Source organism: Bos grunniens, chromosome 15 (assembly GCF_055505025.1).
Source record: "Bos grunniens cultivar Pamir isolate PY7600 chromosome 15, Bosgru_T2T1.0, whole genome shotgun sequence".
NCBI lineage: Eukaryota > Metazoa > Chordata > Mammalia > Artiodactyla > Bovidae > Bos > Bos grunniens.
This window is the reverse complement of record NC_141179.1, coordinates 67,357,353-67,379,935: the sequence shown is the minus strand read 5'-3', so window position 1 is coordinate 67,379,935 and position 22,583 is coordinate 67,357,353. Positions and strand designations below refer to the sequence as shown.

The 22,583-nt window shown below is 45.7% G+C and overlaps 1 protein-coding gene across 5 annotated transcripts in view; it reads right to left on the bottom strand.

Moving 5' to 3' along the window:
* Positions 1 to 22,583, bottom strand: part of PRR5L (proline rich 5 like) — a 157,933-nt gene that overhangs the window by 76,837 nt on the left and 58,513 nt on the right. For 2 of the 5 annotated variants that reach the window (XM_086341163.1, XM_086341159.1), the window contains exon 1: positions 1,928 to 2,059. The exons of 1 other annotated variant lie outside the window; for it this stretch is intronic. Coding sequence is in view for 1 of the 4 variants with exons in the window: in XM_086341158.1 (XP_086197284.1) it covers positions 883 to 921 (39 nt within the window). In the remaining 3 variants the exon portion in view is untranslated. Of the gene's footprint in view, positions 1 to 882; positions 1,072 to 1,851; positions 2,060 to 22,583 lie in introns of those variants that run through there. 2 more of the 5 variants (XM_086341158.1, XM_086341160.1) reach the window with 2 other exon arrangements.

Here is a 22,583-nt window from a genome sequence, read left to right as displayed (position 1 = left end):
CTCAAGAAATGACCGGGTCAAACAACCTTATTTCTAATACCTTTCTTTTTTACACTACTGACGGTTCTGGCTCTAACAATCATCAATGGAATACTGAAAGGATGATGGTTGGGATTGAATAAAACCAAAGACAACTTTGTGGATTAACCAAGCATTGTTTCCCTTATCTGCAACCTTCTATAAAAACACTGAACAGCACTCATGGTCAGATTTCCTGGGCTCAATACAACCAGAGAAGACCCACCAGCCAGGTTCCAGAGAGAGGAGTGTTGCACTTTTCTTAGTCCTACTAGGAAACTCACAAGAGGCTAAATTTAAAATGTGGCTAAATTAGTTCCTGCAAGTGCAGTCTCGCCTTCTGATACAGGTGCTGTTCCTGTTGTCAGTTACAGTGCCTCCCGCCGCCCCCCCCCCGCCCAGCAATTTACTAGAGCACAGTTCCATGACATTTTGCAACATGCAGGCCAGTGAAATGTCATGACTGCACCCACAGTGGTCAGGATCACTAAAGGGAAGTAAAAAGGGCCACCTCTGAGGTTTGATCAGCAAGCACCCTTTGGTGGGGAAAAGGCGGGGGGGGGGGGGGGGCGGGGGGGGGCGGGGCGGGGGCGTGCAGAAGATGGAGACAATCTGGAGTTGGTGTCCTTGACCGCTTTGGTACTTTGCAATGGTTTGGATCTGCACGGACCGTGTGGGCAATAGGTCTAGAACTCTACCCGGCAGGAATGTCTGGAGATTCCAGCCCAGAACTTTTTCTAAGTGGGTCTCCTGAGCAGATGTGCCTCTGAGCCACCTCGCGTGAGCCTTCCGTCTTGTGAGACGCATCGTAGTAATTGAAACCTTGCATACCGCAGGACTGCAGTGGTGTCTATAAATACTCACCGCCTTACTGCTGACCAACAAAACGCGGGCTCCCGGCATCGCCGGGGAAGAGGCGGTGGCATGTGACCCAAGGCGGAGGCTAGGTAGAACAGGGGAAAACCCTATTGCCAACCAGGGAGGCACCCCAGAGCTGATTCCTGAAGCACGGTTTGCAAGTACAGAACCTGATCTGATCCTGGGCGGCCGCCCCTAGGAAAAAGAGGAGAAAGCAGGAACCAGAGTCGAGAGGCAGGAGTGAAGATTCCAGAGCGCCCCCCTGTGCTCGCAATGAGCTCTGCGTGCGCGCACAGTAGGCGCACAGGGGAAAGCCTCCTCAAAACGAGGGCGGGCGGGAAAAATGTTGCGGAGAGGGGATGCGGCTGGCGAGGAGGGCCGCCCTCCCCGCCGAGGTCTCCGCTGGGTGCTCCCCGGCCCGCCCCAGTCTGCGGAGCGCGCACTCCAGCGGCACTCGGGACAAAGCGGCTCCCTTCTCTGGCCTCCCGTCCCAAGCCTCTCTCGGAAAAGAAGGGGGAATAGTAGGAAAAGATGGAGTGTTTGGGGGCGCCAAATCGCCCGCGCCCGAGTAGGGGCAGCTCTTGAGATTTGCACCTCAAAAGGGCCAAAGGGAAGAACGAGAGAGACCGACAAGCAAACTTTCTTTTTCGATCTCCAGGCACAGCCTGGGTCCTAGGATCGGCAGCGTCCCTCGCCCACCCTAAGCCACCGACGCGGGGAACGTTCCTCCCCTCCCCGACCCCCCACGGTGGTCGCGAGCCCCGTCCTCCGTGCCCGCCTGCAGCGTCGGATCCGAGGACCCTTAACCACGCGAGAGCCTCCACCCGGTTGCCCCCAGATGTAACGCTTTCCCCAAGCCCCCTCCGCGAGCCCCGCCGGATTGTGCCCGGTGTGCCTGGCGATTGTGTTCTCAATCCCGTGCCACTGCTGAGCCTAAGGCTCCAGCCCCTCCCGAGTCACCTCGAGTCAACGCACCCCCGCAGCTCGCCTCCGCCCCAGACTCTGCGCGCCTGGGGAAAAGTTTCCGGTCTTCCCGAAAAAGTTTTCTCACCCGCGAGCAAAGAGCGACCTGGATGGCTCTCGCCACCGCGCGGTGCCCAGCTCCCTTTCCTCCCTCCTCTCCCGGCTCTGCGGGGTCCTGTCCAGCCTCAAGTCCTCTCCGGCGCGAGTCCACAGTCGCGGTGGCGGCGGAGCTCCCGGACCCAAGCTGGTGACACGTTTCCCTCCTCGCTCATCTTACGACCTCCCCCTCCTCCTCCCACCGCCCCCCGCTCCTCCTCCTCCCACTTTTCCTGTCCTGTGCTCATCGCTTTAGTTTCTCTCCAGCAGCTGGCACCCCACCTCACCCCATCCCACTGCTCCTCCCCACCTCACCCCATCCCACTGCTCCTCCCCACCTCACCCCATCCCACTGCTCCTCCCCACCTCACCCCATCCCACTGCTCCTCCCCAGCAGCAACTCTCACTCGGCTAGGGAGGCGGGGGGGGGGGGGGGGGGCGGTGATGCAAGGGGAAGGGGTCGCCTGCACTTCGATCCAGTGCAACAATTTCAGGAAATTCAACACTTGAAACGCTGGAGAGGATGCAACAGGTCATGGGAGCTTGGCGCTGCGCTTCCCTCACACAAGAGGAGACCCCACCCCCACCCCCACCCCACCTCCACGAAAGAAACTCTACCAGGATGCCAAGGGGGTGATTCTAGGTCTCAGTGGAGGACTGGAGCCTGGGACTTCTGTCATTGCTTGAAGGGACAATCTTCAGGCCATTCCAGAAGTTAAGTGCATTAATGGCAATGTAATTCCAGTGAGGTCTCTATCTTAGATTTGGTAAACTTTTTTTTCAGTTTCTCACTTCTCTTTACCGCTGAAGGTTTAGTGAATTGGAGGGTCCTTCAGAGTTTGAAACAACAGAAAGCCAACGGATCCCCAAATTAAAAACAATGAAAAACTATTTTCAAAACTGTTTTTCTTTTGCAGGTGTTAAGAATTTGATGCAGCTGTTCTCCGGACTCACTGGCTTGCATAATTTCACCCTATGGCTGAGCAGGAAATACTTTACAAATGGGCTTGTTCACACATCACACTTAGGCTTTGAAACCACAGTGACATTTGCTGAAAAAAAGATATCTTTTTATGTCAAAACTGAGAAAACAATTCGTGTTTATTTTGAGCACTGTGACCTTATGAAAAGGTTGCTGGTCAGAATGTGCCCAAAGGGGGTTTCATGAAGCTCGGGGTGCTCCCCTTGTCCAGAGATATCAGATAAAGCTAAAGTGTTCTCAGCAAACCTCAGCATGATGAAGAGACTTTAAATCCCATCCCAGGAATCAAAGACAATGAAATAGACTGGACAAAGCACGTGCCTGGGATCAGAACGCTTGAGAGGGCAGTGGTCAATGAGGGGACCTGGGAAATGCAGCCAAAGTTACATTGACTTTTTCTATTTCATATTCAGTGCTCCCATTTCATTTAGTTTATGTTTTCCAATTTCTCCATCTCTTCTGTTTTATTAGATGTTCTTTCTCAAGCCTTTATCAAGTGCAGTAGAAAAGCTTTTGTATACATATATATGGTATGTATAATATATGTATTTTAGAAAACATGAATTTTTGCCTAGCTAAAAAATTTATGACAATTTTTATTCTACCTGTTTGACTTAGTATGAATAGAATGCTAGGTTTCTAATTTAAAAAAAATAGATACACAACAAGCAACAAAGATATACTATATAGCACAGGGAACTATAGCCAATATCTTGTAATAACCTATAATGGAAAATAATCTGAAAACTAATATATGTGTATACGTATTACTGAATCATTTTGCTGTACACCTGAACCATTGTAAGTCAACTACAATAAAATATATAAACATTTTTTTAAATGAACTATCAATCAAAGTCAGTAGGATAGAGAAGCAAAAAAAAAAAAAAATAGATTACTAATAAGGACCTACTGTATACCACAAGGAACTCTACTTAATGCTCTATAATGGCCTATATGAGGAAAGAATCTAAAAAAGTGGATATATGTTTATGTATAACTGATTCACTTTGCTGTATACTTGAAACTAACACAACATTGTAAATCAACTATACTCCAGTAAAAAATTAAAAAAAGAAAAAAGCAGTTGTGTAGAGCAGTTGAGAGCCAAAGCCTGGAACCAGAGGTCAAGGGTAGTCAACCACCCTTTCTGACTAGTTGCAGAATATTAGCCAAGTTATTAACCACTACACTTCAGTTTACACCTATGCAAATGAGGATAAAAGTAGTAGCTATCTCAGGCTTGTTATGAGGCTTTAACGAATTCGTACAGAGAAAGTGCTTAGAATCTCTGCTGAGATTCAACAGACACTATTATTATTACTGTTATTAGTCTGCAGGTCTGGGAAGTGGAAAGGGAGTCTTTGTTCAGTGAGGGCTTCCCTATTCAGTCTATTTAAAATTGTAACACTCTTCCCTCCCAATCCCCCTCATTCAACTCTACTTTTTCTTTTTCCATCTATTACCATGTAACATTTTGTATGACTTATATTTTTAAAAATTTAGAGGATAAGAAGGTTGGATGGCATCGCCAACTCAACAGACATGAATTTAAGCAAATTCTGGGAGACGGTGAAGTATATGGAAGCCTGGTGTGCTGCATGCAGTCTCCATGGGGTTGCAGAGCCGGGCACACTTAGCAACTGAACAACAACAAATTCTCTCTCCCATCACCTCCTGTTTCCAGACCAGAACATCAGCTCTTCAAGAACCTGGATTTGTTCTGTTCACTGATATTATCCAAAATCCTAGGAGAGTGCCTGGGATATTTTCTACTAGAATTCATGAACAGATTTCATCTAGCAAATGTATGCTGTACTAGTTGCCTGTGGTGGGCTGGGCTCTGTGCAGTAAGAAAAAACGTAATTACTGGGCCTATCTGAGAATAAAAGAGGCTCCCTCCAAAAGAAGCACACTCCCTGGTAAAGAGAAATATTCACAATACAGGTGATGCCAGCATGGTGGGGATGCCATAAAAGAGTATTCAAGGATTGGAAGGAAGGTTTAAAAAGGTTAGAGTCTTCAAAACTCTAAGAAATTGCTAATTTTGTAAACAGAAATTTCTAAAAATTAGAAGGAGCCAACATTTTGGTGCAAATAAGAGCTTTGCTCTAAGGCCCATTGATACCAATATATTATACTTGTTACCACTCAAATTTTCACCAAAATTCTAACTAAATGTCAATGGAACATTGCCTTTTCTTATTAAGAAATAGAATTTTGTTAGGAGAAACTAATACAGTTTATTCTATTTAAACATTCATTTATGGAGGAGAAAATTCTCATTCTTTCTTAGATATATCAGATACACAGTTTACCATGGCCACAGCTTCTGAAGTGGAAACTGGTCCAATCAAGTTTCCTGCTGAAAGGGTAGGCCTTAAGCAGCCTCAGTGGGCCCTGACCCAAAAGTAGCCAAACTCTGTGACAAACTTCACTGAGAAACTCCGGCCTCAAAAAGTATACTGAGTGAATCAGTTTCCATATCAAGAATATAAACACACACACACAGACATACATGTAGCTAGTATCCAGAACTGGAGAAGGCAATGGCACCCCACTCCAGTACTCTTGCCTGGAAAATCCCATGGACAGAGGAGCCTGGTGGGCTGCAGTCCATGGGGTCGCAAAGAATCGGACACAACTGAGCAACTTCACTTTCACTTTTCACTTTCAAGCACTGGGGAAGGAAATGGCAACCCACTCCAGTGTTCTTGCCTGGAGAATCCCAGGGATGGCGGAGCCTGCTGGGCTGCCGTCTATGGGGTCGCACAGAGTCGGACACGACTGAAGCGACTTAGCAGTAGCAGTATCCAGAACAAAAGCTGAAATGTCATGACTTTATCTGAACTCTAGTGTCTAGTCACTGCAGATTGGCTGTCTGTAGACTAGATATATATTAGATGAACCTGTTTAAACCTTGTGGTGTCAACACTTTTTAAATCACTTGCCAACGTGTAAAAATCAGAAAACTTTATGCAAAAATATGGATTTTCAGCTTGCCTTGAAAACTCTGGACAACCTGGCATTGTCCATGGTGGAGGCCTGCACAGCCCCGATTAGCTGGTGCCACGGTCCTTCTCTTCTGTTAAACAGGGCGTGCACTTTCCACTTTGCACAATCCCAGCCACTCCCTACTCTCTGCTTCTCTTATTCCCAGCCTGCTTCACCCACTTCTCTGGCACCCGCATTCAGCTAGAAAAGGGATGCTGGCATATTGTCAGAGGGGCCAGAGGTCTGAGTCAGCAGAATTTATGCTAGAGTTCAAACCATTTTTCTCCCAGCAAAAGAACCCATTTCTAAACAAAACTTTGCTTGGAATTGCAGAGTTTGAATGCTGCTGAGGGAGAGGAAGCGATGGGGTAGATATGGAGGTGAGTGAGCATCAAGATGGGGAGCAGCTGAGGCCTTCACTAGGGTTGCCTTGGGATCAAAGCCACCATCCAGTTCTGCTCTTTCGGAAAGCCTGTTCTTTCTACTTTCCTCGGTTCCCATGACAATGCCTGCCCTTCCCAACTCCATCACTCATTCTACCCCATTCTACCCCCAAAGCCTAATCAGACCAAGTTCAAGAAGGGTTAGGTGACTCGTCTAAAATTATACACAAGCAAGAAAAGACAGGGCAGGCAATGCCAATTCAGGGCTCCTGTTTTATACTGTACTCCTTCTTGTTCTGATTAAGTGCTTTCATCTCTAAATTATAATTAAATTGCTTCAATTTACAGAATCACAGCAGCTAGTACCTTAAGGATCTGGTATTCAATAGGAATAAAATAAATATCTGTTGAATTTAGGTGTTTAAAGTCTGATTTCTAATTCAGACCTCCTTCCATGACACCTCAAGGTTTCATATCATATTATAGAAGTCTTCCAATGAAGAGAAAGATCATGTCCTTCTATAAGTTTTCTCCTCTTTGTAGATAGAAAATTAGAGGCCCATAAATTCCGAAGTCTTTTGCTAATGCCAGGTACAGAGCTTGTGAGGAGCACAGGTAGGTGCCCGGGCATAGGCAGTATCAGAACACAGTCTTTCAGGTTCTTAGAGCTCAGGTCATAAAATGAGTTAATGTAGTTACTCATGATAAATACCAGTCTAGATATAGAACTTGCGTAAGCCCTCAATATACATATATCCACAGCACTGCACCATCCATAAAAACAGGATCATTTGAAAAATAAGCTCAGCATCTGATCTAACACCGGGGTGTAAAATCAGTGACCTTTGTTACAGCAGGAGGACTTAGCACACAAATGAGAAACCTTGCCCGCTTTCTATTCTCTTTTTAACTTCCACGGTAATACTGAGAAACTTAAAGTCTGTGTATTGAAAGAATTTTGGATGACACAAAAAATTGTCTTTGTCTTTTCATTCTTTTCTTGATAGCAATGGGCTGTTTCTGTTATGTTGTGTTTTTTCCAATTATTTTTGTCTTTTAGTATTGGGAAGTGCCTCCCCTTCATTCTAAAGGGTGAAAGTGAAAGTGTTAGTCACTGAGTCATGTCTGACTCTTTGGGACCCCACGGTCTGTAGCCCACCAGTCTCCTCTGTCCATGGAATTCTCCAAGCAAGAATACTGGAGTGAGTTGCCATTTCCTCCTCCAGGGGATCTTCCCAACCCAGGGATTGAATCCGTGTCTCTTGCATTACAGGCAGATTCTTTTACTGTCTGAGCCACCAGGGATTCTCAAGGGGCTGGTATGTAATTCTGAAGGTATTTTGAGAATAACTTGAATGAGCCAGTCTTAAGTGAAAAGAACTTTAGCAATCCTACACAAATTTTCCCTGGATAATCCAGATTTCAATTATTCCTTCCCACAATTCCAGATTAATCAGTTGGTGGACAAATATTGATCCGTCACTTATTGTTGTCAGATACTGGGAAGGCTACAGTGAACCAGAAAGATGAAACATCTACTGTCAAGGAACAGAAAACAATAAACATGGGAACGAACATAGAGGCGACTTCATGTAATTTCAGGTATTGATCTGTGCTATGATGAGGCTCAAATGAGGCATTAGGGTGATTTGGAGGGAAGAAGAGAAATGCTTTATCTATGGTTATCAGGCATGGTCTCTCAGAGAAGGTAGCCTTGGAGTTGAGATTTAAATAACAACAAGAGGGGGACTTCTCTGATGCTCCAGTGGTTAGGAATCCATGCTTCCTCTACTGGGGGAGTAGTTTTGATCCCTGGTCAGGGAACTCAGATCCCACATGTCACATGGTGTGGCCAAGGAAAAAAAAAAAAAGGGCTGAAAAGATGATAACAAGAGGCAGACATAGGAACAGAAGAATGTTCCAAAAGGAGAAGTGGCCAGTGTAGATGCCTTGAGTCAAGAAGAAGTCTGACAAATTAGAGGGACTGAAAAGAAGGGCAGGATGGTTGAAGCCCAGCAAACAGGTCCAGGAAAAAAGATCAAGGTCAGATCATATGGGACCTGATAAGTCATGGTATGAGTTGGGTCACAGTGGAAAGTTACTGGAAGGTTTTAGAAGGTAGGATGTGATGTGATCTGATTTCTGTGTTAGAAAGATCCCTCTGGCTAATACATGGTGGATAAACCAGGAAAGTAGCAGAAGTGAGGGGCTGGCAGTTCTTTTAAGGAGGTGAGTGCAGTAAACCAAAGAAGAGGTAATGAAGCTTGGATTAGGTTTGAAGCAATAGTATTTGTAAAACATTAGAGATGATGGGATTTTCTGATGGATGTATGAAGAAATGACAAGCATCATGGGATATCTTCCACTCTTTGTTAGAGCAATGGGATGGAGAGTGATACCAACTACTGGGATGGGAAGGATGGGATGGAGGGTGAGGTTAGAAGGAGAATTAGTAGTTCTGCTTTAGCCATGTTATGTTTGAAATGCCTAAAGTGAGAGCCAAGCAGAGATGTCAAACGGACACTGGAATATATGAGATGGCATTGAGGGTTAGAGAGAGAAGTATGAGACCTCTCAGTGTGTATAGATGGCACTGGAAACCAAGGGCCAGGTGTGAGGCCTTGGAGAGTATGGATGGAGAAGAGAAATTGGGAAGAATAGAGCAGTCTAGTAAAAGAGGAGAAACCAGAAGAATAGAAAGAAATGCGTTTCTAATGAGACAGGGAAATCCTAGAAAGTGTGATACAAAAACTTCAAGAAGATGTACAAAGAAGGAAGGATTGATCAAGTATGTTCAACACTGTCAAAAAGTGAGTTAAAATGAAAATAGAGTTAATGTTTCTTTGGCAAGATGTAGGTTGATGCTGATCTTGATAAGGGTTCTTTCAGGGGAGTGGAATGGAAGGAAATTCCATCAAAGTGAGCTGGAAAGAGAAAGAAAGTGGAGACGGGGAATACTAACAACTCTTTCAAAGAGTTGTTAGTTGTTATAAAGGGGAGCAGAGAAATGGGTCTGTACCTGGAAGATACAGAGTCAAAAGACAGTCTGTTGGTTTGATTGTCTGACAGTTAATTTTTAAATGGGTGATAAATAGCAAGGCATGTTTTAAAGGCTGATGAGAATTATCCAATAGAGAGGGAAATTGATTTATGTCCCTGCACACATTTTGGTGGGAGGGAATAGGGAAATAAATGCTCTTGTTGAACACATCCTTCAAACATGGCACCATTTAAACACATTTTAAATGCAATAAATTGACATGTTGAGACTATGACAAAAAGATGATAGAGGAAGCAATGTGGAAGTAAGATATGGACATGCACAGAGAAGCGTCTCACATCACAGCTTCTATATTACATAACTGGAAAAAGCATCAGTCACTTAGACCACAGTGTGAATGATGTCTTTTGGGACTTGTGCAGTAGGGCAGACTTGAACTTAAGACTAAACTTGAACTTCAGATTGTTTGGGCCAGGACTTCCCTGGTTGTCATGATTAAGAATCTGCCTGCCAATGCAGGGGACATGGGTTCGGTCCCTGGTTCGGGAAGATTCCACTTGCCAAGGGGCAACTCAGTCCATGTGCCACAACTACCGAGCCCGTGTGATGCTACTGCTGTAGGTCGCACACCCTAGAGCCTGTGCTCTGCAACAAGAGAAGCCACCTCAATGAGAAGCCCATGCACTGCTACTGGAGAGTAGCCCCGCTCACAACGAGAGAGAGCAATGAAGACCCAGTGCAGCCAAAAATAAATAAATAAATAAATTTTAAAAAATTGTTTGGGCTAGATCCTCTACCAACCAACCATTGGTGCAGACCCATGTCTGAATTTTCTCTGCAGAGTTAAGAATGTGAGACATACATCAACCCACTCACCATGACCACCTCCAAAGATGCTGACATTGTTGCCCGATGCACTTCTCAGAAGTCTTTTGCCTCCAGAGGTAAAGGAAGACATGCATGATAAACCACATACCCCAAGTTTTATGTCATAAAGTAGGATCAGCACTCACTCAATACGTCTCCACACCTTCAGACAGAAGTGAATTTGAAACAATTCAGTATTCCAAAGAAATATTCAAAGTTGTTCCCCACCCCTGCAATTTTTTTTCCTCCATCATTATCACAGGCATTTGATAATGCGTGTGCAGACCATACATCCTTGTCCAAGAACCATCATACACTTCAGATTCTGCAGGGTTGGGTAGCCAATCATCCTATAACTGGTGATCTCCACCCCTAGGGCTGCCTGGGGTAGGTAGGTGAGGAGTACCTAACAGATTGCCCTCTAAAAATTCAAACTGTGTTGTGATGCTAAGTCAGCTTCATACCTCCCACAGCAAGGTCTGGCTCTGTGTGCTCCTGACTTCCTGGTAACACTCACACCACTCTCTGCCTTCAACATGAGGAGCCAGGACTCAAGATCACTGTTAATCCTCCAGATTGTCATCATCACACTTTTTTCTATTCCTATTTCTCACCTGCTCCCAGGCCTTCCCCATTCCCCCAAACCTTCTGTTGTATGGTCTAGAACCCACAGTTCATCATCAGCAAAAATACGCTTTGTCTTCAGTTTCTCTGAACATTTCATTATGTTCACAATTTATGCCCTAATTGTGTAGTTTTCAAAACATTTTGGTTTCAGGGCACTCTTAAAAAATATTTGGGATGCCCCCCCCCCAAAAAAAAACCCTTTTTTGTATTTGTTAGATCTATAAATACTGGATTTGAAATACAACATTTATTTAAAAATAACTGTAATAAAACCATCACATATTTTATGAAAAATAGCTATACATATACATTTTTTCATTCCCGGGAAGAATGGCATTGTTTTACATTTTTGCAAATCTCTCTAACTTCCAGCTTAATGGAAGACAGCTGGATTCTTCTGCACTCCTGCATTCAATCTGTCGTGTTATTACACATCATGTAGCCTCTGGAAAATTCCACCGTAGATTTGTGAGAGAATGAGAGCAAAGAGGCAAATAGTATCTTAGTGCTACTGTTGCAGGAAGGGGGACCCCTTCCAGGGCCCGAAACTCGGCTCTTGTCTAACGTTTGGAAATGAATTGTCCTGAGGAGACACATGTGCTGACAAAGCAAGAGATTTTACTGGGAAAGGGCACCCGGGTGGAGAGCAGTAGGGTAAGGGAACCCAGGAGAACTGCTCTGCGGCATGGCTCGCAGTCTTGGGTTTTATGGTGATGGGATTAGTTTCCGGGTGGTCTTTGGCCAATCATTTTAATTCAGAGTCTTTCCTGGTGGCACACGCATTGCTCAGCCAAGATGGATGCTAGCGAGAGGGATTCTGGGAAGTGGACGGACATGTGATGTCTCCTTTCGACCTTTCCCGAACTCTTCCGGTTGGTGGTGGCTTATTAGTTCCATATTCCTTATCAGGATCTCCTGTCATAAAACAGCTCATGCAAAAGGTTACTATGGTGCCTGGCCAGGGTGGGTGGTTTCAATCGGTGTGCTTCCCCTAGCACTAGGATGAAAATACTTTTTGGTTTATGGATCTCTGACAGGGTTTTAGAGGCTCCCTGGGGTTCCTTAACTACACTTTGAGAGTCACTGTTCTAAATGAACACCGGTTCTGCCCTGAGGGCCGTCCCTCCTCTGAAATCCTGAATGGAGGTGGTTCTCCCCCACCGTCCTTGTGTCACTGGACTTCAAGGGAGAGCAGTTGTTCTCCTTGTTCCTTGTGCCACTTCCAAACCACAGTCCCTCCCTAAACATCCCATCAAACCATCAGACCACTCTACCCACTCTCCCTCCTTGTTGTGGTCATTGCAGTCTCCCAGTTAGCCTCCTCTTTCCTTGAAGATTTGAGTCCTTGTTCAAGGTCACTCTGCCTCTGATGGTTTCAACGTCCACTCAATATCCATTGAAGAATTATGTTGGTGATTTCAATATCCACAGAAAGACTTCTTCCAGTGTCCTGGAAGCTCAGTTCCTCAACCCCAGTTCCAATGACCTTTTCCTTCATTCTACCACAGCCACCCACTCTGATGGTCAGCCTTGACCTTGTCATTTCCTATTGCCACCCTGACCCGCTCTCTAACTTTCCACTTCTCTCCCTCTAGTTTCCTGCCTCGCATAATTCTTCAGCTCGCTGGGATGTATTGGGTTGGCCAAATAGTTCCCAAATGAAAATGGCACGTAACCCCTCATGTCCTCACTTCCCTTCTCATTCAGCTTAGATTCTGTTATCATGTTAACTTCTCCCCACACATCCTAGACTCCCTTGCACCTTTCTCATTTCTTTGCTTTGCTACATTAAGGTTGTTTCATCAAATTCTCCTCTACTCAGTGCCTACATCAATATGAACATAAGTGGAGAAATACAGGCTACTCAGCATCCACACCAAATATGTCTAGTCTTTTCATACTTCTATTGTCTCCTACATGCCAAAGTTTTCCTCCACATCCTCATTCTCATCTGAGAACCTTACTTCCTTCTTTGCATGATAATACAGGAACATCTAACAACAATTTCGACAATGCTATGGACTGAATGCTTGTATCCCCCCAGATTCATATGTTGAACCCTTAATCCCTGATGTGATGGTATTTGGAAGTAGGGCTTTTAGGAATTAATTAAAGTTAGATAAGATCAAAAAGCCCTCACCAAGAATCAAACCTGCTGGTTCCTTGATCTTGGACTTCCTGGCCCCCACATCTGTGAGTCAATGGATGTCTGTTGTTTAAGCCCCCAAGTCTGTGGTATTTGTTATAGCAGCCTGACACATTTATCACTACTGCTGTACCTATCCCCTAGCTGTAATCAGCAGCCATATTCTGCCTCGGTCCTATTGCTGGAGATGAACTGCCAATGTGGATTCTGAGGCTAAACCCTCCATTGTGCAATTGATCCCATCCCTCACATTCCCCATCTCCTAGTGGAGCTGGTAGGATGCTCCCCTCCCGCACCCTTCCAGTTTATGTACAGCAAAACACCTTGAAAGAGTTTTCCATATTCATTGTTGCTAATATTTCTTCTTTTTCATTCTTTGACCCTCTCCAATCAGGCTTTCCTGTTCTCTATTCTGCCGGAACTACTTGTCCAGGTTATCCATGATTGCCATGTCATAGGAACTCAAATACTTGTTGAATGAATGAATGAATGAATGAATTCTCTGATGGTGAGGCTCTCCCAACAGAAAAGTCACACATGTGTACATGTGCACAAACAGACACACACACACACACACACACACACACACACACACATAGAGGGCAAGGGGGAGAGGGAGGGAGAGAGAAGGATGGAGAGAGAACTCTTTCTGGCCCCAGATCCTGCAAGGCCTGACTTGGCCTTAAGTCTGTGAGTGGCCTCTTTTATTTTAAGAGCAGGGTATGGGTAAGGCTGTCTTCTGTAACATAGTTATCTTGACCAAAACAGTCCTCCCTTCTAGTATAATCCACATCTTACAGTCGAGCAATGTTCCCTTGTGGGGAAGAAGCTTAAACTTTGATCTAGACTAGTATTAAGAGTATTATTTCAGGGAGAGCCTCCCACGTGGTCCAGTGGTAAAGAATCTGCCTGCCAATTCAAGAGATGCAAGAGACTCAAGTTTGATCCCTGGGTCAGAAAGAACCCCTGGAGTAGGAAATGGCATCTCGCTCCAGTACTCTTGCCTGGGAAATCCCATGGACAGAGCAGCCTGGCCGGCTACAGTTCATAGAGCTGCAAAGCACTGGCCATGACTGAGCGCACACACGCATGTTATTTCAGGGCAGTTCCTTAATCCATGCATCTCAGTTGCAGATACAACCTGGTTTCCAGGGATGTTAGAAAGTCTAAATGAAGCTTATGAGAGATATGTGAAATATTTGGCATAGTGCTTAGCACAATGTAGGGCATTTTTTACTAGCAAGAGAAAAGTAATGAGGCGCTATATAAGAACAAGGGACTGATGTGTGTTTATTGTCCATAACATTTGTTTCCCTAGATAAATAATCCCAGTGCCTTCACTGTAAAGCCTAGTATTGTGCTTGATTTCCAATTTGGTTCACATGTGTTTCGACCTTTCTTTATACTCTAATGATTGCTGTATTCAGTTCACTTCAGTCGCTCAGTCGTGTCCGACTCTTCATGACCCCATGAATCGCAGCACGCCAGGCCTCCCTGTCCATCACCAACTCCCGGAGTTCACCCAGACTCACGTCCATCAAGTCAGTGATGCCATCCAGCCATCTCATCCTCTGTCGTCCCCTTCTCCTCCTGCCCCCTATCCCTCCCAGCATCAGAGTCTTTTCCAATGAGTCAACTCTTCACATGAGGTGGCCAAAGTACTGGAGTTTCAGCTTCAGCATCATTCCCTCCAAAGAAATCCCAGGGCTGATCTCCTTCAGAATGGACTGGTTGGATCTCCATGCAGTCCAAGGGACTCTCAAGAGTCTTCTCCAACACCACAGTTCAAAAGCATCAATTCTTCGGCGCTCAGCCTTCTTCACAGTCCAACTCTCACATCCATACATGACCACAGGAAAAACCATAGCCTTGACTAGACGGACCTTTGTTGGCAAAGTAATGTCTCTGCTTTTGAATATGCTATCTAGATTGGTCATAACTTTTCTTCCAAGGAGTAAGTGTCTTTTAATTTCATGGCTGCAGTCACCATCTGCAGTGATTTTGGAGGCCAAAAAAATAAAGTCTGACACTGTTTCCCCATCTATTTCCCATGGAGTGATGGGACCGGATGCCACGATCTTCATTTTCTGAATGTTGAGCTTTAAGCCAACTTTTTCACTCTCCACTTTCACTTTCATCAAGAGGCTTTTGAGTTCCTCTTCACTTTCTGCCATAAGGGTGGTGTCATCTGCATATCTGAGGTTATTGATATTTCTCCCAGCAATCTTGATTCCAGCTTGCACTTCTTCCAGTCCAGCGTTTCTCATGATTGCTGTATTACTGCAATGCAAATATACTCTCGTGTTAAAAAAGTACTGTTGAGTATAAAGGAGACTTTTCAAGTGGTCCAAGAATATGGCAATAAAATGGTAATCCTAAAACGACTTTCACATGCTCCCACTTCAAACATAGATAAAAATAAGGAGCAGAATCACATAAATGTAACAACAAAAGATAGTAGTCTGCATTCCAAAGACAAATGGGAAAAGCAGCAATGAGTTTATGCTAATTTCTGTTGGGGTAGGGAGGGGGAGAGGAAGGGGATAGGAAGAGGAGTGTTAAAGAAGATAAAGAAAAAGGCACAGGGAGGGCTTCCCTCGTGGCTCAGTGGTAAAGAATCCACCTGCCAGTGTAGGAGACTGGAGAAGGCAATGGCACCCCACTCCAGTACTCTTGCCTGGAGAATCCCATGGATGGAGGAGCCTGGTAGGCTACAGTTCATGGGGTCACTAAGAGTCGGACACGACTGAGCGACTTCACTTTCACTTTTCACTTTCATGCATTGGAGAAGGAAATGGCAACCCACTCCAGTGTTCTTGCCTGGAGAATCCCAGGGATGGGGGAGCCTGGTGGGCTGCCGTCTATGGGGTCGCACAGAGTCAGACACGACTGATGCGACTTAGCAGCAGCAGCAGAAGCAGCAGCAGCAGCAGTGCAGGAGACGAGGGTTGAGTCCCTGATCGGGAAGATCCCACATGCTGAGGAGCAACTCAGCCCCCACTGAGCCTGTGCTCCAGAGCCTGGGAATAGCAACTACTGAGCCCACGGGCCCCAATTACTGAAGCTCAAGCTCCCTAGAGTTCGTGCTCTGCAACAAGAGAAGCCATCGCAATGAGAACCCGTCCACCACAATGAGAGAGTAGCCCCTGCACGCCAAAACTAGAGAAAAGCCTATGCAGCAACAAAGATCCAGTCCAGCCAAAAATAAATACATAAAATTATTTTTTTCAAAGGCAAGGTAAGAGAGATGGTCTTGTCCAGCAAAAGACTTCTGACCAAGAGAGTTTGTCCAGGCTATAGTCAAGAGGCCTGATGAAAAAAATTCCTCAAGGCAATCTATTCCTCTTTCCTCAGAATCAGTACCCATCTCACAAGCCTCTAACCTTGAATTCAGCGTCCTGGGTGCCATGATGCAGCCACAAGGTGTATCCCATGCAAAGTAATCTTCTGAGGACTGACTCATGCTAACTAAATTCTCCAGAGCCTGATGTATGAGTGAAAGAATCAGTCACTCAGTCATGCCTGACTCTGCAACCCCGTGGACTGTAGCCCACCAGGCTCCTCTGTCCATGGGTATTCTCCAGGCAAGGAAACTGGAGTGAGTTGCCATGCCCTTCTCCAGGGGATCTTCCCAACCCAGGGATTGAAGCTGGGTCACCTGCATTACAGGCAGATTCTTTACCATCTGAGCCACCTGGGAGGTTCCTGATATATAAACTAGGGTATTAATTAATGTATAACCAGTGATTCCTGGGTTGGCAAGATCCACTGGAGAAGGAATAGGCTACCCACTCTAGTATTCTTGGGCTTCCCTAGTGGCTCAGCTGATAAAAATCAACCTGCAATGTGGGAGACCTGGGTTTGATCCCTGGGTTGGGAAGACCCCCTGGAGAAGGGAAGGGCTACCCACTCCAGTATTCTGGCCTGGAGAATTCCATGGACAGAGGAGCCTGGCAGACTACAATCCATGGGGTCACAAAGAGTTAGACTTGACTGAACAACTCTCACTTCACTTCACTTCAACCAGTAATCTTGGTTTCCAGGACTCTGCCTAGTATCACATTGATAAATTGTCTCTTTAAGTGAAAGAGATAATTAGTAGGAAATTTATTCATTTGCCATTTTAATCTAAATCTTCCTCTGCAAGATGGAATTCCCATTATACCTTAAACATTGCATCATATGCCTCCCACTTCCCTCTCTTCATTCTTTTGCTTTCTCTCTCTCTCTCTCTCTCTGTCTCTTACACACACGTGGAATCTACACTAGCAACAGTTACAAGTGACATGAATATTAATTGCAGACACACGATGTGCTGGCACTGTGTTAGGTGCTTTGCAAGCAGTAGCTCACTCCTCAGACAACAAACTCTGTGACATGGGTGCTATTATTATCCCCATTGTACAGATGAAGAAATTCAGGCTTAAATGAATGGTTGATTCCTTTCCCAAGGTCACGCAACTTGTCAGAAGTAGAAATAACCACAAATAACAGTGTTTTCTTTCTCACTGTAAGTTCTTCCCTACCCTGAGTCATCTCGACCTCCCAATTTAGGGAGGGGAAGTTGCAGAGCTGTTTGGGGAAGATAAATATTCTCATCCAAACCACCAACTGTAGGGAGGTTTTCTGCTGGACGTGGGAAATAAGGAGAATTCTGCAGTAGGAGAAAGTAAACAGGAGCCGGATACCCTGTCCACTTGGACAGCTATCCCTAGCAACTCGGTCATGGTAAGCCAAGCCAGAGTGTGGATGGCCACGGTGCACAGAGAATTCTCTGTTCACTCTCTGGCGTTAACTGGGGCAGTTCTGATTTGACATCACTCAATGTCTGTTCCACCTCTTCTAAGTATGGTATTCATATTACCAGAGTTTGGGTGTTTCTGCATGACTTTCATCAGTGAAGTCTAACTTAGGACATTTCTCAAACTCTTCTCTGAGGAAGAGTAAGCCACAAGATGTTGCTAGTGTTGCTGGAGAAAGGTTCCTCACTCAAACAATCTTTGGAAATATAGCATACAATATTGCAACATGCATCTGTATGTTAAGAACTTGGGGGTGGACTGCAGGAAAGAAACATTCAATAATTTCATTTCTTTTCATGGAATACTATTAACAGTTTAAGGATATAATTTTCCATAGAGCACAATTGGTACAATGCTGTCCTAGACTGAAGAATTGCATGTCAGTCAAATTTTGCTTTGAAGACAGCCCAGGACTAAATAAGATCATAGGGAGGTAGTAGTAGAGGCTTCCTGGCAGACTCTGCTTTCAGCTTTTTAATTTCTTGGATGACGAATATATGATAGTATCCTAAATTTACAGGGGAAACGTCTGCCTGCTTCGCTGTGACTACAGAAACAAAATGAATAACCTGCACAATCACTCCTTCTGACCTATGCATCTCATCTGGGCTGGAGAAAAGAATAAGAACCAATCACCTCCTTCAGGAGAAAGGCTGATGAGAGCAGATGCAGATGTGATCAAGGCATTTGATAGTGAGTTAGCATAAGCAGCGATATTTGCTGAGAGCACATGGGTACCACGTGAAGGCTAGGCTCCCAGCAGACAGTGGGTGGCCTGCTTAATTGCACAGCCTTCTTGTGATGCATCATGGGCCTGTCCATTTGGGAAGTACCCAGAACATAGCACTGTGCCTCGACTGAATAGACACTTAAAAATATTTATTAAAGGAAGGAAGAGTGGGAGGAAGGAAACAAATTGAGGTTTAGAGATGCTCACTTGCCCAACAGCACACCTCTGGTGAGCAGGAGAGCCAGGACTTAAATGCCAAATAGCTGAGCTCTCCCATGACTCGCCGACTGCCAAGATTTTGGTTAGCTAGCACACAACCAGCTTCAAGGAGCTGGCTTGAGGTTCTGGCCACATGTGCTCTGTATGTTAGCTTTGGCATTATTATTACTTGTGCAATCACAATTGCTGTTTTGACACAGCACTTATAGTGGGGGCGGGGAGGGCGCTGCCTGATACTGACAGCTAAAATTTGGTGAGCACTTAGTACATGTCACTTACTGCACTGAGAACATGAGTCAGCTCACTCCCCATGACCATCCTAGAAGTCGGTACAATTACAAACCCATCTTATAGATGCAGAAACTGAGGAGCAGAGAGATTAGATGACAACCTCTAACTAAGTGGTGGAGTCAGGATTTGAATGGAGGCAGCTATTCTAGTTCTAGTGTGAGTGCTCAGTCATGTCTGACTCTTTGAGACCTCATGAACTGAGGCCCAACAGGCTTCTCTGTCCACGAAAATTTCCAGGCAAGGATACTGGAATGAGTAGCCATTTCCTGCTTCCAGGGGATCTTCTGTGACCCAGGAACTGAACCTTCATTTCCTGTGTCTTCTGCATTGGTAGGCGGGTTCTTTACCACTGTGCTACCTGGGAAGGCAGAACTGAGGCAGTTTGACTGCCCAAATCCCTGTTTTTAACCTCTTAGCTACATGTATTCCATCTGGCCAATTACAGATATCCCAAGAGAAGGAAAAGAGACAGGTACCACACACAGCTGGATAATTTTATCTGCTTTATTAATCTAACCCTTAAAGATGTTTACATAGGTCTAAGCACATCACCAGTACCAACTCATTTGATCTTCAAAATACAGCAAAACAGTATGAAAGTGAAAGTTGCTCAGTCATGTCCAACTCTTTGGGACCCCACAGACCATACAGTTCATGGAATTCTCCAGGTCAGAATACTGGAGTGGGTAGCCTTTCCCTTCTCCAGAGGATCTTCCCAACTCAGGGATTGAACCCAGGTCTCCAGCATTGCAGGCTGATTCTTTACCAGCTGAGCCATAAGGGAAGCCCAAGAATACTGGAGTGGGGAGCCTATCCCTTCTCCAGCGGATCTTTCCAACCCAGGAATCAAACTGGGGTCTCCTGCATTGCAGGTGGATTCTTTACCAACTGAGTTATCAAAACAGTGTTCTGCTGCTAAGTTGCTTCAGTCGTGTCCAACTCTGTGCGACCTCATAGATGGCAGCCCACCAGGCTCCCCCGTCCCTGGGATTCTCCAGGCAAGAACACTGGAGTGGGTTGCCATTTCCTTCTCCAATGCATGAAAGTGAAAAGTGAAAGTGAAGTCGCTCAGTCGTGTCCGACTTTTAGCGACCCCAAGGACTTCAGCCCACCAGGCTCCTCTGTCCATGGGACTCTCCAGGCAAGAGTACTGGAGTGGGGTGCCATTGCCTTCTCCATTATTTCCATTTCATAGATGAGAAAACCAAGGCACAGAGAGCTTAGTTGCTGAAAGTCACACAGCAAATGGCAGAGCTGGAACTCAAACCCAGGCAGACTGCTCCCTAGTCCTTAGGCTTAACCCCTACAGGATGAAGCCCAATGGGAACAGGCAGGCACCTCATTTAAAGGTGAAATACCCTCCCAAGACCAGTGGCTAAGGTGGTACTCCAAGTTCCTACTCAGAGCCATCTGCAGTCCTGGAAATTAAACAGGGGTCAGGGAGCTTGAATGACTTAATTGCTGTTCAATTTAGATTTCCTGGCTGAAAGGGTTTCTGCTCATCCTACTGGAAATTAATAGCCAATTGTTTCTTTGCATTCTTGTGGGAGGGTGAGCCATTCTGCCTGGGCCCTGGCTGTTTCTGGAACAGTAAGCACTCAGCCAGCATCAGCCAGGTAAAGGCTGGGAAGTGAAGAAACCAAATCTCTTGTCGAACCTGGTAGCTTACTCCACTGGTCTAGGAGCTGGGGCCCCTCCTCCTGACTTTGCAGGAAACCTGCCCCTGTCGTGGGTCAGTTCAGCGCCCTTCTGTGCCTCTAACAGAGGGAGTCAGAGGAAGGAAAGGCGGTTATTTGTTAGGAGAAGGGGCAAAAGGTCTTCAAAGGAAGCATGAGAAGCAGCAACCATAGCATCTATAGGAGTGACCCTGCACTATTAACAGTGGATGCCGCTTAGCACAGTAAGTCTACCCCCAGCCTTGCTGGATGGAAGTGCGCTTGGAGACACGGTGGGAGCGCCCTCTGCCTGGGCACAGGGCAGGGACTCCGTGAATACACACTGAATATCTTGTAACATGAGTATAACTGAACATCCTTGAAACACTGGGTTTTACTTTTTCCTGGTCCCTGGTCACCTCCTTATTCTGTCTGCCAGTGTGACTAGAGGAATACTATAAGCTGGCTGGATCCCAGCCTCATCTCCAGCTACTCTTTCTTTTCACTCACCTTGCAGTGCGCCAAGTCACACTGAGCTGCTTGCAATCTTGGAAAGGTGGGACTGCATTCAGATCAAGGGGCCAGGCAATGGAGACAAACTAGATTTCAGCGCTGGTCCCCAGTACAGCACTGTGAAGTTGGGCACATCACAACCTCTCTGGGCCTGGAGCGCCCTGTTCTCCCTTATAAAATACCACTTCCCCCTCCAGGCGCCAGGTCAGGATTAGCCCTTTTCTCCGCCCCAGGTGGCTGCCCAGCACTTTGCACACCCTCCTTTGTATCCACCCTGGGCACCCGGCCTTGCACACCCTCCCCTGCAGCATTTGTGTGAGCGCCTTACAGAGATCAGTTCACCTGTTCTCTGCTCACAGATCAGGAAATCAGTGATGCCGTGTGATTTATCTTCGAATCACCAAACCTAGGCAATGCCTGGGATACAATCGTGCATGCTCAGTCGCTCAGTCCTCTTCTGAGTCTTTGCGACCCCATGTAATTCACCAGGCTCCTCTGTCCATGGGATTCTCCAGGCAAGAATACTGGAGTGGGTTGCCATTTCCTCCTCCAGGGGAATCTTCCCGACCCAGGGATTGAACTTGCGTCTCCTGCATTGACAGATGGATTCTTTACCACTGAGCCATCTGGGAAGTCCCCTGGGATATAATACAGGCTTAGGAAAAGCTGTTATGGAAGAATAGAGGAAGAATATAAATGAAGAAAGAAACACAGATGGAGAGAGAAAGGGACCCATCTCTGATGACCCCTTAAAAACAGCAGGTATGGTTTGAGAAGTTCTAGAAAAAAATGTCCTTATCCTGAAAATATCTCTTTTGCTTGCCCAGAGTCTAAGATTTCCTGCTTGGGAGACTTGTTCCTGGGGTTGAAGATTCTGTCTCCCCTTGTTTTTTTTCCAAGGGTAATGTGTTCAACTATTATCAGCCAAGCACCTTAGCGTTCCATCACAAGATGGACTTCCAAAAGACAAGTGGGGAAAGCACGTCAGCGCTTTGGTGCTAAAGGTGGAGGAAAGGGGCCTTATAAAGGGAAGGGAGGGATCAGTGACCTAAAAAAAAGTCCATCTCAGTGAGTCAGAGTCATAAGAATGAGAACATGCAATTCTCATTCCCACCCTACCCTGCCTACCCGGTTCTCCTTTGCATCAGTCACTCCAAAGCCCTCTTCTCAACTCCAGCTGGTGCCTGGATCCTTGCATGCAAGACCAGAAACTCTAGTGATTGCTGCACTGCTTTGATCTGATGGAATATCCTTTTTCTCCTCCTTTCTTGTTTTTCTTTCTTCTCCTCCTCCTTCCTTTTCCTCTTTCTCTTCTCTTCTTCTTCCTCTTCTCCTCCTCTGCTTCCGTTTTCGTCTTCTATCTTCTCTCTCTCCTTTCTTTTTTCCTTGTAAGATGTGTGTACCATTCGCTATGACTTTAGCCCTGTGAGTCTGGACT